A 24,483-nucleotide genomic window follows, 5' to 3' on the forward strand; every position below is an offset into this window, starting at 1 on the left:
TTTCTTTACCTTTGCTTTTATTTCTAAGCAATGTATTAGTTTTGTTATATCCTACTATTATTGTAAGAAACTTTGCTTATGTTGTATAGTATGTTACTGTATCTGGTCTCAATCCTTCAGGAATTACACATGTGTCATTGCCACTGAAGTCCAAGAGAGCTTTGGGTATTGACTCAATGCAAAATTAGGCTTCTAAAATATTAAATTAGCATGCTCATTTGTTGCACTGTAAAATGACACCTAATGCTTGCTCAAATACTATGCAGATTTTAATGGAAAAAGGTACATCTCTTTAGTATGTGCAGAGAGTAATCAATGGTGCAGAGAGTTAATCAATGGGACTTTATGCATATGCTTAAGCATTTTTGTGAACTGGGGACATAGCTGTAGATTTCAGTGAAAATATATGTGAAATGTGTACCTATAATTTAGCTGAATTTTTTTTGTCAAGCAGCCAGATTATTTTTATGCTCCAATCAGTCATAGTAAAGACTGACACAAATATCTACCTTTGTGGGTGGGAGTTTCCAAAGTGCTTAGTCAGACATTGATTTCAGAGGGAAAAGAGTCAAGCCAATACAGAAGCATTTTTTAAATCCCCCCCCCCCCCCGAATGCTTGGATGTCACTTGCTGCCACATCCAATTGCATTCACTGCAGTCCAGATTGTCACAAAAGGAAAATGCCCCAAATGTATAGGGAGGAATGGTATGGGGTCCTGGAAGTCCAAGATGATCTTCAGGTTGATTGTATAAAGTATCTGGTTTTACAATCACTATACAAAAGATATGTATATCTTTACTACTGGATGAAAATACATTGTTCTCAATGTTACCCTTCTGAGCAGATCAGAAAATCAAACCACAACAAGAGACAAATGAAAATGTACAAGGAAGTGAGTAGCAGGATTTTTTGCATCAACCTTGGATATAAATCTCCACTGATTTAGTTTCAAATCCATTTTAATATCAAGTAACAAATGCATCTTGACTTTGTTTTTGTTACTAAATGCTGCAGCTCACAAAGCTAACTTTGTGCCAACAATGCCTTGTGGGTTTTCAGTGTAACCTTGAGGTACAATTTGAGTTTCAGGGATAATTGGATTTGAGACACCTTGTCTTGTGCCAAGTTTGGGATGCATGTGATGGGGGGAGGAATGGTACATGGTTGCTACAACATTTGCATGCACCCTTAACCTGGGCTGTATTTGGCATGCTGCCAAATTGGTACTCCCTGTCATGGGAAATGATAGTGCATGACACTGTAGCAAAAGCAGTTAGTACAATTTTGCAAACATCATGTATATTGCGTAAGTCCTCAGCTTGAGGCTTTGAACTAGTATTGGGGGATCACCTTACCTTTCCCATGTTCTTAAATGGAGCTGGACTTCTGGGATTGAAAAAAGATCATGGTATTGATAAGTTTGAGAACCACTAGTCTGGTATAAATCATTACTTGCAGGGCTAGCTTCTGCACTGTTGCTATGGTCCATGTATTAAATTAGGAATTTGGCACTGTACTTCAACAAAGACACTTCTAAAGGTAAACAGGCATGCTTTAGCTCCTGAATCATTAACACAATACATTGTGTAACAATATCAGAATATTTGAAAATTATTTCCCGTTCTGGGACTAACCCCGGCTCATTTAACAGATGAATAACCTCACTGTCATGAATGAGACTAATTGTATGAGTAAGGAGAACAGGGCTTGGCCTTTATTTACTGATCAAGAGCCATAGTCCATAACTCTGTTATCTCAACTTGTCTAGAAAGCACCACTCCTCCTTCTGTAAGAGTTGGCAGGTAGAAAGTTTTTTAAAGTTAATCTTTAAAGTTTGTGGTAAAAACATTCACGCAGCACCTGGGTTAATGTATTGTAGAAAAATATGCAAAATTATGTTGTGTACAGCACAGCATAGTGGATAAAGGTTCCTTATCCTGTTGCACTGATCAGACTAGATGATCAAAGTGGTCTCTTCTGTCATTAAAGTCAATGAATCTGTGAAATGTCTTGCATACAAGTTACATGTAGATACAGCATGTGCATGTAAAGGCATTTTTGTCCAAAGTAGTCTATCCCAATCTCTGCTTACTAGGACCAAGTTTTGTTAATATCAGAGGCAGGATAATTTTGAAACTTGAATTGCTGCTTTTTAGTCTCCACAGTGTCTTCAGACCTTGATAACCCGTTTTCAAATCCTGAGAAACTCAAAAGATTGAGCAAGTCAGTACCAGCATTTCTACAGGAAGAGGCAAGTACTGGATTTTTTTTTAAGTGTAAAAAAAGGAGTAATTTTAATGTATTAATTTTTGGGGCCTTCCAGGTCATCTTACTTTTGAATCACTGGTGTAGTTTGAGGTATCTTCTATGTGTAAATTATTTATACTACATGCACACTGCATGTACACCAGAAGCTGAATAGTGGTGACCATAGAGTGTAGGCAATCGCCTGTTTCAGAACTCTCAGCCCAAGTAGCAATGTTCAGTTCCTGGAATGTGACTCTATTTCAAGAACTGATGCTAATTAGAGCAATTAACCAAACTTTCTGTTTGCAACAACTTCCCTTAAACAATTTCTATCACAAAACTAACAGACCAATTTTTTTTCAGACTGTACACTGATCACGTGCTCAGAAAGAGAGCTTGTAAGATGATGTGTACTAGTAGCACCTGGTGACTTCTCCCATAGCAATATACTGGGGAGATCAGCTTGTGGCCTAAGACAGAGGTTTAGTTAGAAATCTGTCTCATTCTCTGAATTAATAGGTGTTCAGTGTTACAGACAGCATGCACGGTTCTTGTGGTAAAGTGTCTGAGCTAACAAAGTCCTCTAGCCCCTTCAAAGGGGTCCTGGAGTGAACTTTTTGGTTCTCATCTGTGCATTCCAAAAACAAAACCTGTAGCTGACCAGGGGTGTCCATGTTGCCATCTAAAAATACCTGAGCCCTGTTCACGTTATAGCTCCAATTTCTACTATCACTGGCAGAGTTGGATTAGTGGACTCCAGAACAGCAGTGACTTAAGATCGCAGATGTCCTAAAAATGAGCATGCACATTGCTACCTGCAGAATCCTCTCTCTCCCCACACCATGCTGCCCCAGCTGCAGTTAGCACAGCATGCCTGAGCTGGAACCTTTTGCTGTAGAAGAGAGAGCACTCTGTCTATGAACTTTGTCTGAAATTTGGTCCCCACCCGAGATATCTTGAATTTAGTGACCTTTTGAGCATGCTCCCAGAGTACCTGTTTGATAGATTTTAATGGAACAGGCGGTGCTTCTCATAACAACAAAGAGATGGACAGGTGTTTCCACAGGCATGTGTCTGAGTAACACCAAATCCATGTCTCCTGGTGTAACTGCTAAAGCAATCTCCCAAAAGTCATTTATGGCCATTTCTACTCCTTTACCACGCATGTTCTTCTTTAACTAAACTATTTTAAGCAGAATAGCGAAAGATTTTTGTGTAGTTGCATTATTACACTGAGCTAATACATAAGAAAGTGAAACTAATGAGCCTAGTTAACTAATGACTGCATGAAAGGTGTTTAAAAACATTTTAGATCAAGATTTCAACATGTAAGATAGACAGCAAATTCTAAAGTGTATGGCATTTCCCTCTAACTCTTTTCTTTTTTGGTGCAACTAACTTCCCACATGTAAGGCAGAAGCATGGTCTAACTTACGGATTTGTTGTTTGTTTACACTGCACCACTATGGGATGTGACTCTCAGAACTTGAATCTTTACAAGTCATCTTTTAAAAAGTCTGATAACTGTGTTCTTTGTGATAACTTAACTGTGTTCTTTGTGACTCTGAATGCCCATGCTGGCCTTCTTTGTGTGATGTCTTATAGAGTGATGACAGAGACACAGATACAGCTTCAGAAAGCAGTTATCCTCATGGCAGAATCAAGAAGAGCCCCAGCTCTCTAACCAATCTTAGCGGCTCTTCTGGCATGGCATCCTTGTCTTCTGTATGTAAAAAAGCTTGTATTAATGGCATTCTGTTTTTGCTAAACCCATACGCTGCTCTCCTCCTTTTATATCTGTCTCTATACTTTCATCACTGTGGTATAAGAGTATATGTAAAGTTGTCAAATGTGCTATTTCTTTGACCTCAGTATATGAATGTAACACAATGAACCATTTTTATTTTATTTTCAAAGGACTGATGTGATTACAAATGCTTTTAATTAGTACAACAGAGATAATTTATAGTATTATGGTGAAGAGTCTCTGTGGACATGGCTCAGAATCCCATTGTTCTAGGTGCTGTACACACACAGACCAAAAAGCTAGTTCCTTCCCCAAGAAGTTTACAATGTAAGTAACAGAGTAGAGGCTACAAATGGATTCTGACAGACTGGAGAGTACAAGGAAACAGAGAGACAATTGTAGTCAGCATAATGGACCTAACTGTTGCCAAGCTTTCTTTGCAGGCATCATGACAAGAGATTGTGGGGATTTGAAGGAGGACTATGAGAATAAAAAAATAAGAACATAAGAACGGCCGTACTGGGTCAGACCAAAGGTCCATCTAGCCCAGTAGCCTGTCTGCCGACAGTGGCCAGCACCAGGTGCCCCAGAGAGGGTGGACCGAAGACAATGATCAAGCGATTTGTCTCCTGCCATCCCTCTCAGCCTCTGACAAACAGAGGCCAAGGACACCATTTTATCCCCTGGCTAATAGCCTTTTATGGACCTAACCTCCATGAAATTATCTAGCTTCTCTTTAAACTCTATTATAGTCCTAGCCTTCACAGCCTCCTCTGGCAAGGAGTTCCACAGGTTGACTACACGCTGTGTGAAGAAGAACTTTCTTCTATTAGTTTTAAACCTGCTCCCCATTAATTTCATTTGGTGTCCTCTAGTTCTTCTATTTAGGGAACTAATAAATAACTTTTCTTTATCTGCCCTCTCCACACCCCTCATGATTTTATATACCTCTATTATATCCCCCCTCAGTCTCCTCTTTTCTAAACTGAAAATCCCCAGTCGCTTTAACCTCTCCTCATATGGGACCCGTTCCAAACCCCTAATCATTTTAGTTGCCCTTTTCGGAACCCTTTCCAGGGCCAAAATATCTTTTTTCAGGTGAGGAGACCACATCTGTACACAGTATCCAAGATGTGGGCGTACCATAGTTTTATACAGGGGCAGTAAGATATTTTGGGTCTTATTTTCTATCCCTTTCTTAATAATTCATAGCATCCTATTTGCCTTTTTGACTGCTGCTGCACACTGTGTGGAAGTTTTCAGAGAACTGTCCACGATAACTCCAAGATCTCTTTCCTGATTTGTCGTAGCCAAATTAGCCCCCATCATACTGTACGTATAGTTGGGGTTATTCTTCCCGATGTGCATTACTTTACACTTATCCACATTAAATTCCATTTGCCATTCTGTTGCCCAATCACTCACTTCGGTGAGGTCTTCTTGGAGTCCCTCTCAGTCTGCTTCTGTCTTGACTATCCTAAACAGTTTGGTATCATCTGCAAACTTTACCACCTCACTGCTTACCCCTTTCCCCAGATCAATTATGAATAAGTTGAACAGGATTGGTCCTAGGACTGACCCTTGGGAGACACCACTAGTTACCCCTCTCCAATATGAAAATTTACCATTTATTCCTACTCTTTGTTTTCTGTCTTTTAACCAGTTCTCAATCCAAGAAAGGACCTTCCCTCTTATCCCATGGCCATGTAATTTACACAAGAGCCTTTGGTGAGGGACCTTGTCAAAGTCTTTCTGAAAATCTAAGTATACTATATCTACTGGATCCCCCTTGTCTGCATGTTTGTTAACCCCTTCAAAGAACTCTAATAGATTAGTAAGACAGGATTTCCCTTTACAGAAACCATGTTGACTTTTGTCCAACAAATTATGTTCTTCTACATGCTTCACAATTTTAATCTTTACTATTGTTTCAACTAATTTGCCCGGTACTGAAGTTAGACTTACTGGTCTGTAATTGCCTGGATCGCCTCTAGAGCCCTTTTAAAATATTGGTGTCAAATTGGCTACCTTCCGGTCATTAGGTACGGAAGCCGATTTAAAGGATAGGTTACAAACCACAGATAATAGCTCAGCAATTTCCCATTTGAGTTCTTTTAGAATCCTTGGATGAATGCCATCTGGTCCTGGAGATTTGTTAACATTAAGTTTTTCTATTTGTTTCAAAACCTCCTCTAATGACACTTCAATCCAGGACAGTTACTCAGATACATCACCCAAAAAGGATGGTGCAGATTTGGGAATCTCCCCAACGTCCTCAGCCATGAAGACTGAAGCAAAGAAATCATTTAATTTCTCCGCAATGGCTTTATTGTCCTTGATTGCTCCTTTTATAGTTCGATCATCTAGGGGGGACACAGGTTTTTTAGCAGGCTTCCTGCTTTTAATGTACTTAAACATTTTGTTATTTCTTTTTGAGTTTTTGGCTAGCTGTTCCTCAATCTTTTTTTGCTTTTCTTATTACATTTTTATTCTTGATTTGACAGTGTTTTTGTTCCTTTCTACTTATAGAAAAATCAACCTTTATATCTGTTTTTCCCTCTTCCAATCCACTTAGGGTGAAACTTAAGTTCCTAGGTCAGTTTGGCACTCTCTCTATTCCTGCTAATCTCTTTTGAGCATTCATAGAATACCTGTCACCAGAGTATCAAGGCACCACTTCCTCCAGGGGAAACAATAGAGACATGAGAATAATAGTTGAAGACTCTGACTAAGAGTATGGTGTATATGGTGTGCTCTTTACTTTTTCTTGTATGTTGGGCAATAAATAAAACTTTGCACTCTTACATAACACCTTTCATTTGAGTTTTTGAAGCTAACACTATTATCTTCTAATAAAACCTAGTTAAATGAAAATATTTCTCATTAGATAGATAGATTAAAATCTCTCTCAAAGAAAGCAGTGTCTCCAAAATACATCTAAGTGGAATACAGTTGGTTTCTTTACAGTTTCTGAACTGAGTGCAGATGAATTTCATAGATATTTCCCATCCTACTAACACATATGTCTGCCCAGAAGCATGCACTAAAAGATTTTTTTCCCCTTTTTTATGCATACAGGTGAGTGGAAGTGTAATGAGCATCTACAGTGGAGACTTTGGCAATGTGGATGTGAAAGGCAACATTCAGTTTGCCATTGATTATGTAGAACAGCTGAAGGAGCTCCAAATTTTTGTTTCCCAGTGTAAAGACTTGGCAATTGCGGATGTTAAGAAACAACGTTCAGACCCGTAAGTGTAGTTGGGGTTGCGCAGTTTTTCCTAACAGAAGTTATTTTCCACACACAAGAAATGCATCCAGAATCTTTCAATCACAATTATCTTTGTCTTAAAAAAGACAGCCCCTCCTCCAAGAGAGACACAATACACACACACACACGAAATCACCTGGAAAGAATGTCATATGTGCCACCACCATTTCTTGCACTGAAACAAATGCAAATGGCTGACTAGTTTAGCAGATCGCCTTAAAATCTATTAGAACTATTCATTTATTGAGAACACAACGGTGTAACTGTTACAGTTAGAAATTATGTATACTACATGTGTGTGCATTTACTTCCATAGCGAAGAATATAAGAAGCCCAATTTATTAGGAACTTTGAATTCTATTTTTTGATATGCCAATTAATAATCTGCATGATAAATTCCCCAATTTGTGTGTCCAGATTTAGATATCCTAGCAAAAAGTCTAGACATTCTATCCTGACAAAGGTAGGAGACTAGATGATCCAATAAGTATCTTCTGTCTCTAATTTCTGTGATTCTAAAGATGAGATTTTTTTTTTATCGGTAATGTAGAAAGCATCAGTGTTCATTCTAAAGGCAATTTAATTTATAGAAAACTCAGAATTATTGAAATAAGTGCTGAATGACTTAGAAATCATGACTTGAAGAATGTACATTACATGAACTTGGTTAACAATGCAGTTATCTTACGTAAAATTGGCTTTTAACTTTTAGATTTGTGTATTTTGGGGGAAAAATACCATGCGTTCAGCTTTACTCAATATCTTGCTGTTATCAATGTGTTTTGTTTACATTTTTAGATATGTAAAGACTTACCTGCTTCCAGAGAAATACAAGCTGGGGAAAAGGAAGACTTCTGTGAAAAAGAGAACACTAAATCCAGTCTTTAATGAAATATTGCGGGTACTTATCTAATATTTACTAGATGAACACATAGATGATATTAATATACATTTTGAAATTCCAGGAACTGAGATTTTCAAGGCTCCATGTTCATGTGGCCCCAGAATCCTCCATTTTTATTCTGTGTTGAGTATTTGAATGGTGGTGATGAATATTTTTCAAGCTTAGCATCCTGAGTCTAAGCTAGATGTGAGTTGTGCCCACAAAAGCTCGTGATACAATCTTTTTTTAGTCTCTAAGGTGCTACAGGACCACTTGTTTTTTATGTTTTTCTAAGCTATCAGGGTTTGGAGAAGAGGAGAGACAATATACAAATACCTACACAGCCATCTCATCACTGGGGATTAGGCTTTACATCCATAGATTGTAAAACGCTTTCCAAAGTAACGCTAATGATTTCATTTCACGGTTGGAGGAAAAAGAAGCACAGAGAAAGTTAATGGAAAAATTTCTTGAGGCCCCAGCCATACTACGTCCTTTCTTACTGGCCAATATTGTAGGATGCAGTCGCCCCCCTGTGCTTAACTATGATACTACCATAACCCCCTCATATATTTTCTTCCTGGAGATAGGTCGCTTTGGTTATTCTTTGAGTGACGTCCCTGTGGATGCTCCAATGTTGGTATCAGGCTTGTCCTGGCACTGCAGATTGGAGATTTTCTAACAGTATCTAGTTGGGCCACAAGTTACTTAACTTCTCCATCTGCAAAATGGGAAAAATATTTTGTGAACTTGAGTGCTGTGAAGATTAAATAATTATGTACATCTATTTGTAGATAGCAGTCCAAGTATTATTCAGTACATTTGGATATAATGTTGGATGTATTGATTTTTTTATGTATTTCTTACTAACAAATCTGAAGGCATGTCTACACTACAGATTTTTTTTTTTTTTTGAAAAACGGCTGTTTTTCTGAAAAAGCTTCAATTACGTCCACACTGCAATCGCGTTCTTTTGAAAGAAAATTAAAAGAACAGAGGGGTTTTCTGAAAACTCTTTCAGAAAAAGGTGTGTGTGGATGGGGAAGATCTCTTCTGGAAAAGCTTCTTCCGAAAGAAGCCTGCAGTCTACACATAGCCTGAAATGTACATAAATTTGAACTGTTTGAATTAAGGATGTTAAATAACAATTAACTAATTGAGTAGTAGATGGAATTTCTCTCGACTAGTCGATAGGCACTTCTGCATTTCAAAGTTGGAACTCCACGTGCAGCCTGGGGCCACTATGAAGTCCTGCTGACTCCATGCTCCACATGGGCGCTTTTCAAAGCGGAAGTACCTTCTTGGAGCATGGAGTCAGCAGGACTTCCCACTGGCCCTAGGCTGCATGCAGTGTGCCAGCTTTGAAATGTACAAGAGTCCCCACTTGACCCCGGCTCTGCGTGGCACTTCAAAGCAGCAGCGTCTGTATGGAGCAGCAGCGTCTGTAAGGTCAGCAGGACTCCATGTGGTGCTGCCGCTTTGAAATGCCTTGTGGAGCCAGGGTCAGGTGGGGACTCCCCAGCTGACCCCAGGCTCTGCGCGTCATTTCCAAAGAACTTGAGATCAGCCGGGGACTCTGTGGCATTTCCACAAAACCCTAATCTTAGCCCGGGATCAGTTGGGGAGTTACCAGCTGAGCCCTGGACTCCACGTGGCGCTGCTGCTTTGAAACACTGTGGTGTCATTTCAAAGGGGCAGTGCCGCACAGCTGATCCTGGGCTCTATGCAGCGCTGCCCCTTTGAAACGCCAGCAGCACCACACAGAGCCCGTACCCCGGGCTCTGTTCGACGCTACCACTTTGAAGTACTTCCTCTTTCCCCCTCTTTGCTGCCTCTATCTGATAGAAGCAGCAAAGGGCGTGGGAGGGGGAGAAGCAACTAGTCAATTATCCGATAAGCTTAAGTCTTTAACATCATTAGTTTGAATCAGAGTCTCAATATGTACAGTATCTGTCTTTTAGGCCTACCAGAGGGGACGAAGAAAATAAGCTATTGAATTGACATACATTGTCCCAGTACAAATGGCTTTCTCCTAATCTCAATCACTCCTGGATTCTTGAGTGTTGATGAAATAGTCCTTTGCATCAGTGCTGCAGCATTCCCTGTGTTGAAGTGGTTTATAGTCAATGATGCTCAGCACTCCTACTATACAAACTCTTCTATTGCATCTGTTCCCTTGTTTAAATTGTAATTCTGTTGCTTCCCTCTTCTTGCAGTATAAAATTGACCACGCACTGGTAAGGACCCAGAGACTGAATCTGTCCGTGTGGCACAATGACACCTTTGGGCGCAATAGTTTCCTAGGTGAGGTGGAACTTGATTTGGGAACATGGGACTGGAATGACAAACTGAACAAGCAGATGAATTGGTTCCCACTTAAGCCTAGGGTAAGTTCTTGGGTGTTTACTGTATTGTGTGTGTGTGTGTGTGTGTGTGTGTGTGTGTGTGTGTGTGTGTACGAGACATGTGATTTCCCATGCATCTGACGAAGTGGGTCTTTGCCCATGAAAGCTTATGCTCCAACACTTCGGCTAGTCTATAAGATGCCACAGGACTCCTCGCCGCTTTTGCAGATTCAGACTAACACTGCTACCCCTCTGATACGTGATTTCTATTCAATCACATGCTCCTGCCCATCTTTGTATTCTGAGGTCACCCATCCTCTCACTTGTTCCTTCTGGCATATTTTTGTTGTTGTGACAATTTAGAAATGCCTTTTGCAGGCAGACAGATAAGATGTACATATTTGAGAAATGTCCTTATGCTGATGAGTGGGTAGCCAATAGGGATGCTTTCAGGGAGAAACACCTTGTACCCCAGGAGTCCAACTCTGTTTTCTCAACCAACGAGGGAAATGGAAATCCCAGATTGACTTTCCAGACTTTGTGGCCTATGTGGCTATGTAATGTAACTGGAGACAGTCTACCAACTACATCCTCTTGCAGACAGAATAATTCATATATACAGGATACATGTTAAAATGATGCTATGCTTGATCTAAGGGCATGTCTTTCAGAGAATGTTGTACTGGTTTAGCTAAAGGCTCTGTGAGCACTTTCAACTTGGTTTACAATTGGCTTAAGTCAATTATAGCTAAATTTTAAATAGACCACTACTTCTAAATTAAAATGTATCCATACAGTCATTTTTTGTATTGATTTTAACTTAACTGGTTTAACATTTTTTGCAAATAGGTAAGGCCTTAGCCAAAAACCAGGTAGCAAGTAGGGATGTTAAGAAACTGTTAATAATGTAAACCATGTAACTGTTAAAAATGTGTAGAGGTTGCATGCTACAGGCTCTGCGGTATAAAGCTTATACTTGCAGAGCCCGTAGTGCAGCTGTCTCCCCAGGAGTGGGGCCAGCAGCCAGTGCACACTGGGAGCCGGCTCATGGCCCCATTCCCGGGGAGCCAGAAGTGCTAAGGGCACTGCAGTATAAGTTTTATACTGCAGAGCCTGCAGTACAAGCCAACAGCCAGTTTCCCAAGAGTAGGGCTGGCACCTGGACCCAACGCATGCCAGGAGCCAGCTTATTAGTGAACCAGCTCCCAGCTGCTGTCCTGCTCCTGAGGAGCCAGCTGCTGCCCTATGGTGCAGATTCTGATACCATGCCAGCAGTGTGGGGCAAAAGCTTGCTCCCCGGAGCCAGTGTGCACCAGAAGCTGGCTTTTAAGCTGACTCGCAACATGTACCAGCTCTGCCCTGCCACCAGTGCTCCTAGGGAGCTGGCTGCTGCCCTGTGCTGCAGATTGATACAGAGCCAGCAGTGCAAGGTGGCAGCCAGCTCCCTGGGAGCAGTGCTGAGAATTGGTGTGTAACCGTTATGGAAACCGATACGCTCATGCTTATTGGTTAACCATTTAAACAGTTTCACTCTTACATCCCTAGTAGCAAATGGTCTACTAATAAAAGTAGGTCTACATTATAGTAACAAGCATCCTATTGCTGAGAGCCTATCTGTTTGTGAGGATTGCTTTGATTTTTCTGTACACTGAATGAAGTTAGAAAAAGTTTTCACTTTTTATAGTGCTCCAAAGTGTGCTATGTACTGCCCAGTGCATATAAGAAAATGTTACTGCTCAAAAGAGCATATGATCTAATTGTAGACATGACAGAGTGAAGAATAGGAAGGCAAAACTGTGGAGAAATCTCTTGAGGATGATGTATAACTATTCATAGGGCTTGATTAGTACTACAATATAGTAAGAGGTACCTATCTACACCTGAAGGAGCTCTCCACAGGTTAAACTCCTCTCATAAACTCTCTTGTTTGGCTGCACAATGAGGAAGAGCTAACGGTAAGAATGCAAAAAATCTTGCAGAAGAAAATCTCTGCTTCACATTATAATACAGTAAAACCTTTCACTCCCGTAGAAAACTTTTGCCCAGCAATTTGTACTTGTAATCTCTAATGCCTACTCATTAGAAATTCTACTTCACACATAAGTATCAAAGCACAATGTCCTGCTTGCTTGTGTCACCTCATTGCAAGTGAGAGACACAAGAAATGCTATAAAATGTGGTATTGCATTACACTAGGATGCAACCAGAGTGGTTTTGTTGTTTTTTTTAAATTTTCAGACTCCAACTGCAGCTCTTGAACTAGAGAACCGAGGAGAGATCAAACTAGCCCTTCGATATGTCCCACAGTCTACTGGGGGTATGTGCTCATTCTGCATGGCTTGGTTTTTGGTTTAGTTTTGATATCCTCTTTGGAAAATTTTTCACAAAGTTCAACTATCTTTTTCGTGAAGTAGAAATTTGTGAACAGAATCAAGGTAACTTGACCATCATTTCACAACCACAATTTAGTCAGTGCTGTTTATTAAGGAAACAAAGATACTCTTGTTCTATAAATCTATGTAATAACAATCCAAGTATTGTCATTTCAAGGTCTGTTGGAGTGGAGAACCTTTTTTTTTTGGGGGGGGGGGGGGTTGAAGGGCCAGTCTCCCACAGAAAAATCAGTTGGGAGCTACTTTCAAGTGAGAAGCACAGTCCTCTCACTCATGCAACTTGGGACACCCCGGTTCCTTATTGCAGTTTAGTCTCATGGGGGTGGGGCGCCAAAGCTCAGGGCTTCCCCCCCCCCCCCCCCGGACCATACTAACTCTTTTGGGGGCCTCAGGGGGCTAGTAGATTTTGTGGGACCTTCTTACGCTCTGGGGCAGGGTGAGTTCAGTGTGTGGGAGGGGCTGCTGAGGAGTGGGATGGGAGTGTGGGGCTGGGCAGGAGGTAGGGTGCAGGAGTGGGCTGGGGTGGGAGGTCTGGGTAGAAAGTAGGGTGCAGGAGCAGGGTCTGGGCAATAGGAAGAGTGCAGGAGTGGGGTGGGTGTAGGGTTCTGGGCACGAAGGGGCAGGCGATGGAGGTGCCTACCTGGTGCAGCTCCCAGGTGTAGCCTGCAAACAGCACAGAGGACAGAGTTTCCCTGTACTGCCATTCCTGGCACAGAGCCCAGAGGCTGGATGCTGACCATGGTTTGCCTTGTTCAGGCCTGCAAGGCTCCAGGCTCCACTGCCAGTGGTGGGCAGTTGGCACTGGTGGGGGGCACTGAACCTTGGCACCTCCCATATTGCTGGAGTGCCAGCGCTGGCTCACTTCTGCTGGGGAGAGAAGTCCTGAGCCTCACAGGCCAGATCAAGGCAAACCATGGGCCAGATCTGCTCTGTGGCCCATATGTTCCCATCCCAGTCAAGAACGTGTGAGTCAGAATAAAGTGATGGAAATGGTTATAAGCATGGTTGAGAGCTCTTTTTGTTTTACAATATCAGGCTAAATCATCACTGGAACTCAGTCTATCGCCATTCAGTTTAAGTTCTGTGCTTTTTATATACATATGATGTTAGGAATTCCACCTGAATGACAGCATGGGCTTTTAGTGACTAGATGGTTTATACGTCTAACAGAGCACAAGGAATGAGGTCTGACTTTGTCAGTAGTTATTGTAGTGATCGTTAACAGTCAGGCAAATGCCCGTTTGCTAAGCAAACAGTAGCAGTGAACTGAGCTCAAAAGGTGGTGGATTTGGAAAGAAAGATAATTGCTCAGTACAGAGTTCATAATGGTGATAATGATCTGCATCAAGTTGTTATTTGACAAGTAATAATTGGCTGGGATGGGGTGGCAGCAAAGCAAAGGACTTTAGCAAGTTGGCCAAAAAGAAATAGATTCCTTCCTTCCTGTCAGCAGCTTTGGTAGCTGAGTTGGGCACTGTGGAGGCAATTAGGAAGGAGTCAGAAGAGTAGAGGAATCCTCTCAAGATCAAATCAATGACCATTTAGATTAGGGGTGGGAAAGGTATGGCCCGAAGGCCAGATCCAGCCCACCAAGTCTTTTGATCTGGCCCACATCTGCCCCTGCAGCAGGGAGTGCCACCAATAAAAGTGGCTAGCTTCTTCCTGTGACTCTCTGCCCTGCAGGGAGAAGGAGGGAGGGAAGGAGAGGCTTCGGTGTGCTATCCGCCTTCCCCCCAGCAAAAACTCTCCTTTCCTATTGGCCAGAAACTGGCCAGTAGGAGCTGAGAGATTTTGCTGGGGGTGGGTGCAGTGTGAGAAGCTTCGCCTTCCCTCTCCCCTTCCTGTAGAACAGAGAGCCACATGTACAGCCAGCCTGCAGTCTAGGGCTGCTGGGGGGAAGCCTGCCTGAGAGTGCATCTGGCTGGGAGCTGCTTTGGTAAGTACCTCCCAGTCAAAGCCTGACTCTGGCACCCCAGCCCCTCCCTTTCCCCACTCTTTCCCACACCCTGCACCCCTCCTAAATCCTCTCCCAGGTCAGAATCCTTTCCCTGCACCAATACGCTTTTTCCAGATCCTGCACCCAATCCCCTGCCCCAGATCACAGCTCCCTCCTTCACCCAAACTCCCTCTCAGACCTCACACCCTCTCCTGCACCCTAAACCCCTACCCTCTCCTGCACCCTTATGCACACAGCCTCCATTCCAGACCCCAAAGACGCTCCATAGAAAAGTGTGGCCCTTGACCACTTACTAATATCTTGGTCTTACCCCCAGCAAAAACTGACCACCCCTGATTTAAATGCTTGTGTGCACTTAAATCTTATTTTTGGGTGCTCATTTAGTGGTAGTTCATACCAGTTGCATGCAGGTAAATTTGCCCAACTGTGATGCTGGCTCCAGCTTTACAAATGTGCATGCAAAATAAGCAAATTTTGTGCCCATTTATTATTTCCCAGTGTCTGCCTACAAAAGAGAGGGAAAGTAGTAGAAGTTTACCTCACCCACCATTGAAATTTCCATAATTTCTGAGGTAGAACGTGGCACAGTACAATTGCGTGAGGATTTGGGACAGGAAGTCTAGAATAACCTCATCCAACTTAAACTACAGGGGAATGCACCTGCCCTACTTTCATCAGGCACCTAACAGTTCTGTTTTCTTTGGGATTTGTTTGGTGTACATAAAATACAAATACAATGATGGAGGCATGCCTTTATTTAATATTTGATATTTCTTCCCAAATTTGTACAGTCACCTTCTCTGACTTTTTTTCCTCCTTTTGATTCTCATGTTTAATTTCTAAGTGGAGTGAACTGGTTTCCTACTTGTCTCTTCCAAAGGTACCAATGCCCCGTCCACTGGAGAGGTCCACATCTGGGTGAAGGAATGCAATGACCTCCCTCTCCTGAGGGGCAACAAGCTCAATTCCTTTGTTAAATGGTAACAGCAATAGTAGGTTTACTACTCCCTTAATTTGTGAGGGTGAGAGACTTCCCAGATGTTGCCTTGCAGATGCCTTGTGGGGTTTTGCAGGCCTGACACATTTCATCCACCCATCAGACACACTGAATATGGCAAGTTCCATCTTGCACTTCCCCCAACTTCCTGGTTGACTGATTGGCTAGTTAAAACTGACTACTATTCCCATTAACCACCTGGGCTAACTTAAAATGCAGCTAGCTTTATTTAGTGTGCATTTTAAACAAACTAGATTGGGATGGGTACATGTCCTACTTGGAGGGAAGCCATGTAGTAGGTGCAAAAGAGGGAAAGCTGTCCTGTCTCCTCTTCTCTTCATATTAGCTATAGATTATAAATCCATAGGGAGAGCATTAGAGACAAGTGACTAGGGAATGTCTGGCCACAGCAAGACAAGCAGGGCACTTACTGTTATGGCTGGAAACCAACACCTAGGTTCTCCTACGCATCCTTCCTTCCCCAGCCATCTGTCTCAAGACTTCTGAGGTGGGGGAGGGGTAATTAATCCCACAAGGCCTGAAGTTATCTGAAGAGGATGAACAAATGTGCTTCCTTTTCCCCCAATCTCCGAGCCCATAGTCTGTTGATGAGAATGTTAACCTGCAGATATATAATTCATATAAAAGAGAATGTTAATGTAGGCCTGAGTATTTTAATATAATCTCACAGTTTTTTCTCTTTCCACAGCACCATTCTTCCAGATACTAGTAGGAAAAGCCGCCAAAAAACAAGAGCAGTGGCGAAAACTACAAACCCAGTGTTCAACCACACCATGGTTTATGATGGCTTTAGAGCGGATGATTTGAAAGAAGCATGTGTAGAACTTACAGTCTGGGACCACAACAAACTAGCCAATCACTTTCTGGGAGGTCTCAGGATAGGAATGGGAACAGGTAGTGACCATTTATTCAATTAATTCTTAACTTGCAGAATACAGGCTGGACCTCAATTTACTTGTCTTGCCTCTCCATTTTCCCCCTCTGTGTCCAAAATACCACTAAGCAAATTTGCAGGCATGAGGCGCTTTTTTTCCCCTGTAAAGATCTTGACAAGGTGAGATAATAAATAGCAACAAAAGAATATTGAGATTATGAGGTCCTTCTGCAGGCACAACTCCCATTAATTAGGTTTAATGGGAGTTGTATAGAAAATGCAGAAACACACCATGCAAATTGACAGCTAACTCAATTAGGGTAGATCAACAAAAATCAGCAATTTCCCCCTCTTCTAAAAGCTTTTGATGTATGGAGATTTGCCTAAGAGTGTACTCTTCACTGTGGTGGCAGTTTTTAAAAAGTGCTTAATGTTTCCTTTTAAATAATAAATTATGTTTTTCCAAGGTAAAAGTTATGGTACTGCAGTGGACTGGATGGACTCCACTTTCGATGAAACCACTCTATGGGAGAGAATGATGAACTTCCCAAACACATGGGTTGAAGACACCCTACCACTCAGGATGCTAATGGCAGCAAAGCTGACAAAATAAGATGACTTTCTAATTGCTAGTGTCCAAAATGTTCACTTGCTGGATCTTGTGAGGCAAAGGAAATAATGAGGAATTTGGAAGAATTCTATAAAAGTGGACTATAGTGATCTGTAGACAGCCTCTGGCCTCTGTTCTGCTATTTTATTTTGTGCTTCTAAATGTTACTCCGTAATAAAAATTACACATTCCTGCTTTCAGATTAGTTTTTTTAAACTAAAAGCCTTTTTTCTTGTTCATTGACAATGATATAAATAAAGAATATACTGTTGAAATTCAGTGGTCCAATTACAAGGGGCGGAGGTGCGTGTGTCCACCTGGAATTGTGCAAAATGTTGATAATTCACTAAATAAGCTAAATAGTGCTCCCAAAACAAAATGCAAAAAAGCTCCAACAACTTTGTCTCTTTTGTGGGATATTTTTAATAAGCTGATAATAGGTCTCTATATTCATATTCACTGTGTTTGTGGCTTAATTTTAATGGTATATTCAAGTCTCTCTGATACTTACATCCTTTGCTAGAGTTCATGATGTGGAATTCCATCTGTAGTCTTAAATTCCCAGGGCTTGGAAGAGCTTTATTTATTGATATAAATATTCTGTGAAGAGTGGTGTTGATGACCTCAATCTTACAAAGTGCTGAATTTCTACATGTTCAGGATCAGGGCTATTAGGAAGGTTTGACTGGATATGTAGTACGTATACTAGTAGTCTTGTTAGCTTATCTCTAAAGTATGGATTGTTCATGGAAGCAATTAAGTTAAATATACTGTGTTTAAATGTTACTCTAAAGAATCTTTTCATCCATTAAATTGCTGATTTTACTGTTGATGAATAAATTGGATATTTATTTTAAGCATATACATTATCTGTACTTGGTGGCTTGCTCTTTTGGGTGTGTCAAGACTTTTTATATGTTCTTTGGAGTCACTACTACAACACAGCAGAAATTGGGTGGTACTTGGTTTAAAGACTCTATGCCATACAAAATAGCAAGAAAATTGCAATCCTATAGTATTGTATGTAACTATAAATTTGCATTTACAAATGTAGAAATGTATTATTCTTACTTTGTTTTTAACTAAAATCAGCCTATTAAAACTATAGTTGTGTTCCAAAAAGCAAATGGTCAATTAAAATATACACCTGATCAGTTATACTACATTTGCATTTCATATATCTGTGAAATTTTCATATTGTATTATTGAAAGTCAGTCCTCAAAATAAATGCATAGGTTACACTTGTGTGTGTATTTATTGCAATTACTGTAGAGTCTGTTACATTTCCTATATTTTATTAAATTACTAATCTGAAGCAAGAGTAGGGGGAATTTTGAGAATTTTAAAAGTCACTAAAGGAGTTAAGTGCCCAGTTCCCATTAACTTTCAATAGATATTGAGTGCCTTAGGCATTTTGGGTGGAATTTTTCAGAAGTACCCATATAGGGTCATGATTGCAGTATTTCCTACTACGCTGGAAATCTGGATAGTAATGAAGCTTAGAAGCACAGTAATTGTCAGTTAATCTTTTTACATATTAAAAATTCTGAACTGAGGCACATATGTGCATGTGATAGGGTAGCTAGCCCTCACTGAGTACGTAAGGGATTAAAGCAATCTTTGGAGGGTATGTGGGAGGCAGTCAGAAAGGAAAAGGGTTGTATAGCCAGCCAATGAAGGAAATGTTTCCTGGAGGAAGCCAACAAGGGCCCACTTGGGTGACAAGAAGGAGCTACTGAGCAGAGCAGAGTCAGTAACTTTCTAGAGTTCAAGAGACAAGAACTGGCAGCCTAAAGGGCTGAAGCATCCTGGACAGAGCAGCACTGGGTAGAGTCTGCAGACTATGAGGGACTAGGTTGATGGCTGCTAGATTGAGGCCCTGATACCAGGTGCACAGAGTGTGCTAGGGCTGGAGGAAGTGGCTTAGCAAATGAGACAGAGTTGGAGAAGGGGCAATATGTGGCTGCTGGCTATAAAGTCCCTGGGCTGAGACCTGGAGCGGTGGGTGGGCCTGGGCCCTCCCCCCCCCCCCACTTACCACAGAGGCAAGTAGCTAGGGCATGGTCTGTAGCTTGCCACTGAAACAAATGGTTAGACTGAAGACTGTTGGTCCCCCTGGAAGGAGAGAGAGGCTGCAATGGGGCACGACCGGAGGGCTGTGTCCAAAAGAGCACGACGTGGGTCCTAGAAGTGGAGACAGAAGTGACGGCAGATGAGGCACTGCTAGATGAAGGTGCCCTGGTGAAGCTGAGCTGATTCCCAGGAGAGCCAGCTGGAGGTGCCATGATGGTGGGCCCTAATCTCGCTACAACATAAATAATTTGTCTTTATTCTTGCTACATTGTGATTGTTTGACATGAGGAGGCACTTTATAAAAATACCTGTATATTTGGTTGCGTATGCAAAGGAGGATTATTGTGTTCACAATCTGCAACTTTCCACTGGCTAACTTGCATGTGCAAATATACACATTTGTAACTGAGGCCTTGTCTACATGATGCAGGAATACACACCAGCATGTTGCTCGTGGAATGTCTGTGTGTGTCCTGTAGGTATGAACTAAAAGTTCCCAAATGTGCAGTGATGTAGTACTGTTTGAAATTTTTAAATACATTATTTTTATTTGAAAATAGTTCCAGGAACTTATAAATTAACAGTAGCATTGGAACAGGGCATCTTTGGACTGAAGCTCACCAGGCACAAATCATGTACAGGTTGAACCTCTCTAGCCTGGCACCTTTGGGGCCTGATCAGTGCTGAACTAGAGAATTTGCCAAAAAATGGGAGGTCAATTTTGTCTAGCAGCATTATCAGCACTTCCCCTGCTTTTACTGGGCTTTTAGAAGACATTTAGGGATAAATTAGAGGTAAATAACAGCACAGAACCCTGAGCCAGGACTGATGCCTCTAAACAAACTTTACGGGACTGAGGGAAACTTGTCCACTTACCTTGGGTGTATCCATCTGCCTAACTAAAATCATGTGTAACTAGAGAGATTCAATTTGTAATACTTTGTACAGTACAGACATCTTTGAAAGTGCTCAAGTTAGGATATAACCAAGTTAAAATATCTACCTCATCATAATGCAAGCCTTGGTTCAATTAAATAGTAATCAGATATCCCATTTTTTTTTCTCTTGATTTAGTTGGGGTTGATCTTGCTTTGAGCATGGGGTTGGACTAGATGACCCCCTGAGGTCTTCCAACCCTAGGTTATGTCTAGACTGCTCCCTCTTGTGCAAAAATATGCAAATGAGGCAAAGCATGAAATATTGCCACACCTCATTTGCATAATTAATGAGGCCCTGTTTTTGCACAGGAGGCTTTTGTGCAAATAACCCCTCTTGCGCAAGAGCCGTTCTTCCTCTTTTTTTCAGGAAGAATGGCTCTTGTGCAAACACTGAGCCTCATTAATTATGCAAATGAAGCATGGTGATGTTCCATGCTTTGCCTCATTTGCATTTTTTAATTTTTTTTTGTGTGCAAAAGGGAGCAGTCTAGAAATAGCCATAATCTTCTATGGTACTGGTTCTAACTAAGAGCAGAAGCAGCTACCTCAAAAGCCAGTGTTAACCAGTACTTCTAATACATCATCACAATTTTATTTTAGATTTAAATTAAACTCCACACCCATATAGAAGCTTTCCATACCCAAATAATTAATTAAACTTGCAATCACATAATTAATCTGCATCAAATACTCCTATAGAAATTAACTTAGCCAATAAACCAAAGCAGTAAAACAGACCCTTTAGCTCTCATAAGGAACACTGCCTCAAATTGCCCCAAAAATCTGGACAAATAGCTTCTGTAGCATTCCAGAAGATTAAGTGCTTTACGGACCAGTAGATTGGGCTTTTTCCCACTAAGGCAAAATTCACCATATCAAACCCTCAAGCTATGCCATTTTCAAGCCTATAATAAATTATGCAAGGCCAACTGAGCCAGTCACAACAGTAGTTTAAAAATATAGCAGTGCTCAGTAGTGCTGTGTAAGAAGGCTATATTTATATCTTCATAAAAGCTTTGATTCACAGCCCATTGGTTTAAGTGGACTTTGATTCAGATCCTAAAAGCTATTCCTTTCATATCTCTTTACAGCTAAGTTTATTAAGCTTTGGTGTTGTTTTACTGCATAACCTCATAAAAGGAAAAACCTTTTCAATGGGCTATGCTGCAGTGGAAAGAAATGCAACAAATCAAGTATTAAAGAAATTGCATCGGCTTTAGAGAACATATGATAGGAAAATGGTGTAGGGTGTTACAGAACCAGAGCCTTAAAATTCCTCTTCTGAAAAAGTATTTTTTCCTTTTCAATTGGTTTAACAGGAACTTAGATCAATCAACACATTTACCCTGCAAGCAGGAAATTTTTAACACAAGTAATGTGGTGAAAAGAACTAATATTTTAAAATCTGTGTTAACAAAAGATATTAACTTATTGGCAATAATCACTTGAAATTGTGTCACAACCAATATGACTTTCTACTACTACCCATGCAAACAGCCCTGTCACTCAGCAATCAGAGGGAAGAAGGCTTCCAAGATATCAATAGCCAGGTGTCTCAGGACATGTACTTGAGACACACAATACAAGAAGGCAAAAGACAATTTTCTAGGAAAGTGCATGTCAGTGAGTCAACAGCTGTCTTGAACTAAACTCCGAACTATTTTTTATGAAGGAGCCTGAATGCTGTAAATAGCCAAGTGTCTGTCGCTTTTTCAGTATAATACGCATCTGAAGGCTGTTAGTCCAATAACCTTACCTTTGGCAAAACTGTCATAAGCAGTAGTACTTCAGTGATTCTAATGCGCCTAACTAAAATGTCTACTAATTGTATTTAAAAAAATATTTATTTGTATATAATCCTTCCTACATGAAATAATTTCGTACTTATATGATTAGACATAATTTTATCTCCTTATTTCCAAACCAGTGTTGTTGAATAAAGTGGAAAAGAGGCCTTTCCCCCCTTGCCTACAAGCTCTAGCTTCTTCCTGTCTTTCTGGTTGCATTTCTTTTTACTGCCATCTTTGCTCCATAGAATACACCAAACAGTCCCCATACCTATTCCACTCTCATTTAGGGTCATTTAGGCCTCTGTCTATACTTCCCTATAGGCAGCATGTATTCCCCTCTGTTCTAGACCATAAAATCCTACATGAAAATGCATTTAATTCACCAATGAAGCCTATAAACCAGAGCTTGCTCTATATGCCTGTCCTCTCTGACAGTTGCATGTACATACCTATACTTTTTTCACCTAATGGAGCTAAAGACATATACAGTAAAACTCCAGTGGTCTGGCATCCAATGGTCTGGCACTCCTGATGGTCCGGCACTATCTGGAACCCAGAAGTGCTCCGGGAAGCCGGACAATTGGAGCTGCTCTGCCCCCGGCTTCTCCGATTCAACCGCTGCTGAAGCTGACCAGTGGCTGAGTCGGGGAAGCCGGGGGCAGAGCAGCTGGGGTGCTGCCGGGTTGGTCCCGTAGCGCCACCCCTTGGCGCTGTGGGATCAACCTGGCAGCACCCCAGCTGCTCTGCCCCAGACTTCCCCAAGTCAGCCGCTGCTGAAACTGACTCTGGGAAGCCTGGAGCAGAGCACCCCAGCTACCTGGGGCAGAGCAGCTGGGATGCTGCCAGGTTGGTCCCGCAGCACCGAGGGGCGCATTCCCCCCACTCCATCCCAGACCCCTCATAGCCCCCCCTTCTGATGGACCGGCATATTTGATAATCCGGCACCCCCTGGGTCCTAAAGGTGCCGGATTATCAGAAGTTTACTGTACAAGATCTCTCCTCCCAATCGCTTTTCTGTTACTCTTCTCTTTCACCTAAATCGGCATGGGGAACTTTTTTCTGATGTGGGGGCCCAGGCTAGTAGATTTTGTATGCTCCAGCCCCTTGGTGGGGGGAGGGGAGGCAGGGCCAGCACAGGCTCCCCAATGTTGGGGGGGGGAGGAGTCCTGAGCTCAGGGTGGGATCCAGGCAAGCTGGGGCTGCATCTAGCCCCCAGGCTTGAAGTTCCCCAACCCTAACCTAGATCTTTCATTGCTTTTTGGGGGAGGAACCATTGTGATGGGTTGGATCACAGAGGTCCCCTTGTTACCTGGTGTGCTGATCAATCCACTGATCTGATACCTGCACTTTGTTCCCTCTGGGGTTCACCATCCCTCTGTCCTGCTGGGCCAGATGCTCTGGTCTCCCATAGCCAGGGCACAGAGTTAGGGTTACTGACCATCCCCTCCTGAAGAGCAACACAGACTCTCCACTTACTACCTAAGATGCCTATTGGAAACATCTAAGACTGAACAAGGGGAAGGATTGGGCCCAAGCTAGGAGGCTTTCTAGTTTATAAGAGAGAGAGGATTAGAACAACTGTAGAGTAAGAATTTCCATGTAACACATTTCTTAGTGTTTTAAGATTAGCTGGCTGTATTTTGTTTTATTTTGGCTTAGTAACTTCCTTTGATCTATCTGTTTTTACTCGCAAGCAAAGTGAATCCTACCTTTTATACTTAATGAACACTTTTGTTTACTATCACAATCCATGTAAATAGGGGCGGGGGAAGCAATCAGTGTGCATATCATTGAGAATGAACTACAGTAGACTTCTGATAATCTGGAACCTATGGGACCTAGGTGGTGCCGGATTATCAAATATGCCGGACTATCAGGAGGTACTATAAACTGGTTATATATATACTGTATACATTATATACTCTACATAAAGTGTTCTTAACCCTTTTTATTGTACATACTGTATACAGTATACTGTAATGTTTTAGTTTTTTTAAGCCTGTTTTACCCTTTTTGCTCAGTTCAGCTGCTGCCGCTGTTACCTTGTGACTCATTTTTTGCCGAAACTCACTCACTAGGCTCTTGCCATTTTGATGCCGGACTATTGGATGCCGGACTATTGGAGTGTTACTGTAATAAGCTTTCTCTGTGTAAAACTTCTATACAGAGTAAGACTGATTTATTTGGGATTTTGGTTCTGTGGGGGGTTGGGCTCCTTGGTGCTGTCAACAGTGTCCTATAACTCTGCCAGAACTGGTTCAGTATCTGTGTTGCTCTGCAGGGAGGCAGTAACTTTAACTCTACGCAGTGGTTGGAGGACAGGGTGGTGAGGAGTCC

General features: G+C 41.7%; 1 protein-coding gene across 6 annotated transcripts in view; it reads left to right on the forward strand.

Moving 5' to 3' along the window:
* The window catches only part of SYTL2 (synaptotagmin like 2), a 91,579-nt gene extending 72,993 nt beyond the window's left edge, over window positions 1–18,586 (forward strand). For 5 of the 6 annotated variants that reach the window (XM_075919415.1, XM_075919420.1, XM_075919417.1 and 2 more), the window contains 9 exons: window positions 2,159–2,253; window positions 3,855–3,974; window positions 7,075–7,244; window positions 8,063–8,165; window positions 10,364–10,534; window positions 12,731–12,809; window positions 15,723–15,822; window positions 16,549–16,754; window positions 17,202–18,586. In XM_075919415.1, the coding sequence (XP_075775530.1) occupies window positions 2,159–2,253; window positions 3,855–3,974; window positions 7,075–7,244; window positions 8,063–8,165; window positions 10,364–10,534; window positions 12,731–12,809; window positions 15,723–15,822; window positions 16,549–16,754; window positions 17,202–17,347 (1,190 nt within the window). In that variant the 3' untranslated portion in view covers window positions 17,348–18,586. The remainder of the gene's footprint in view (window positions 1–2,158; window positions 2,254–3,854; window positions 3,975–7,074; window positions 7,245–8,062; window positions 8,166–10,363; window positions 10,535–12,730; window positions 12,810–15,722; window positions 15,823–16,548; window positions 16,755–17,201) is intronic. The other variant, XM_075919419.1, reaches the window with a different exon arrangement.
* Window positions 18,587–24,483: the final 5,897 nt, after the last annotated feature.

This window comes from Pelodiscus sinensis, chromosome 1 (genome assembly GCF_049634645.1).
Source record: "Pelodiscus sinensis isolate JC-2024 chromosome 1, ASM4963464v1, whole genome shotgun sequence".
NCBI lineage: Eukaryota > Metazoa > Chordata > Testudines > Trionychidae > Pelodiscus > Pelodiscus sinensis.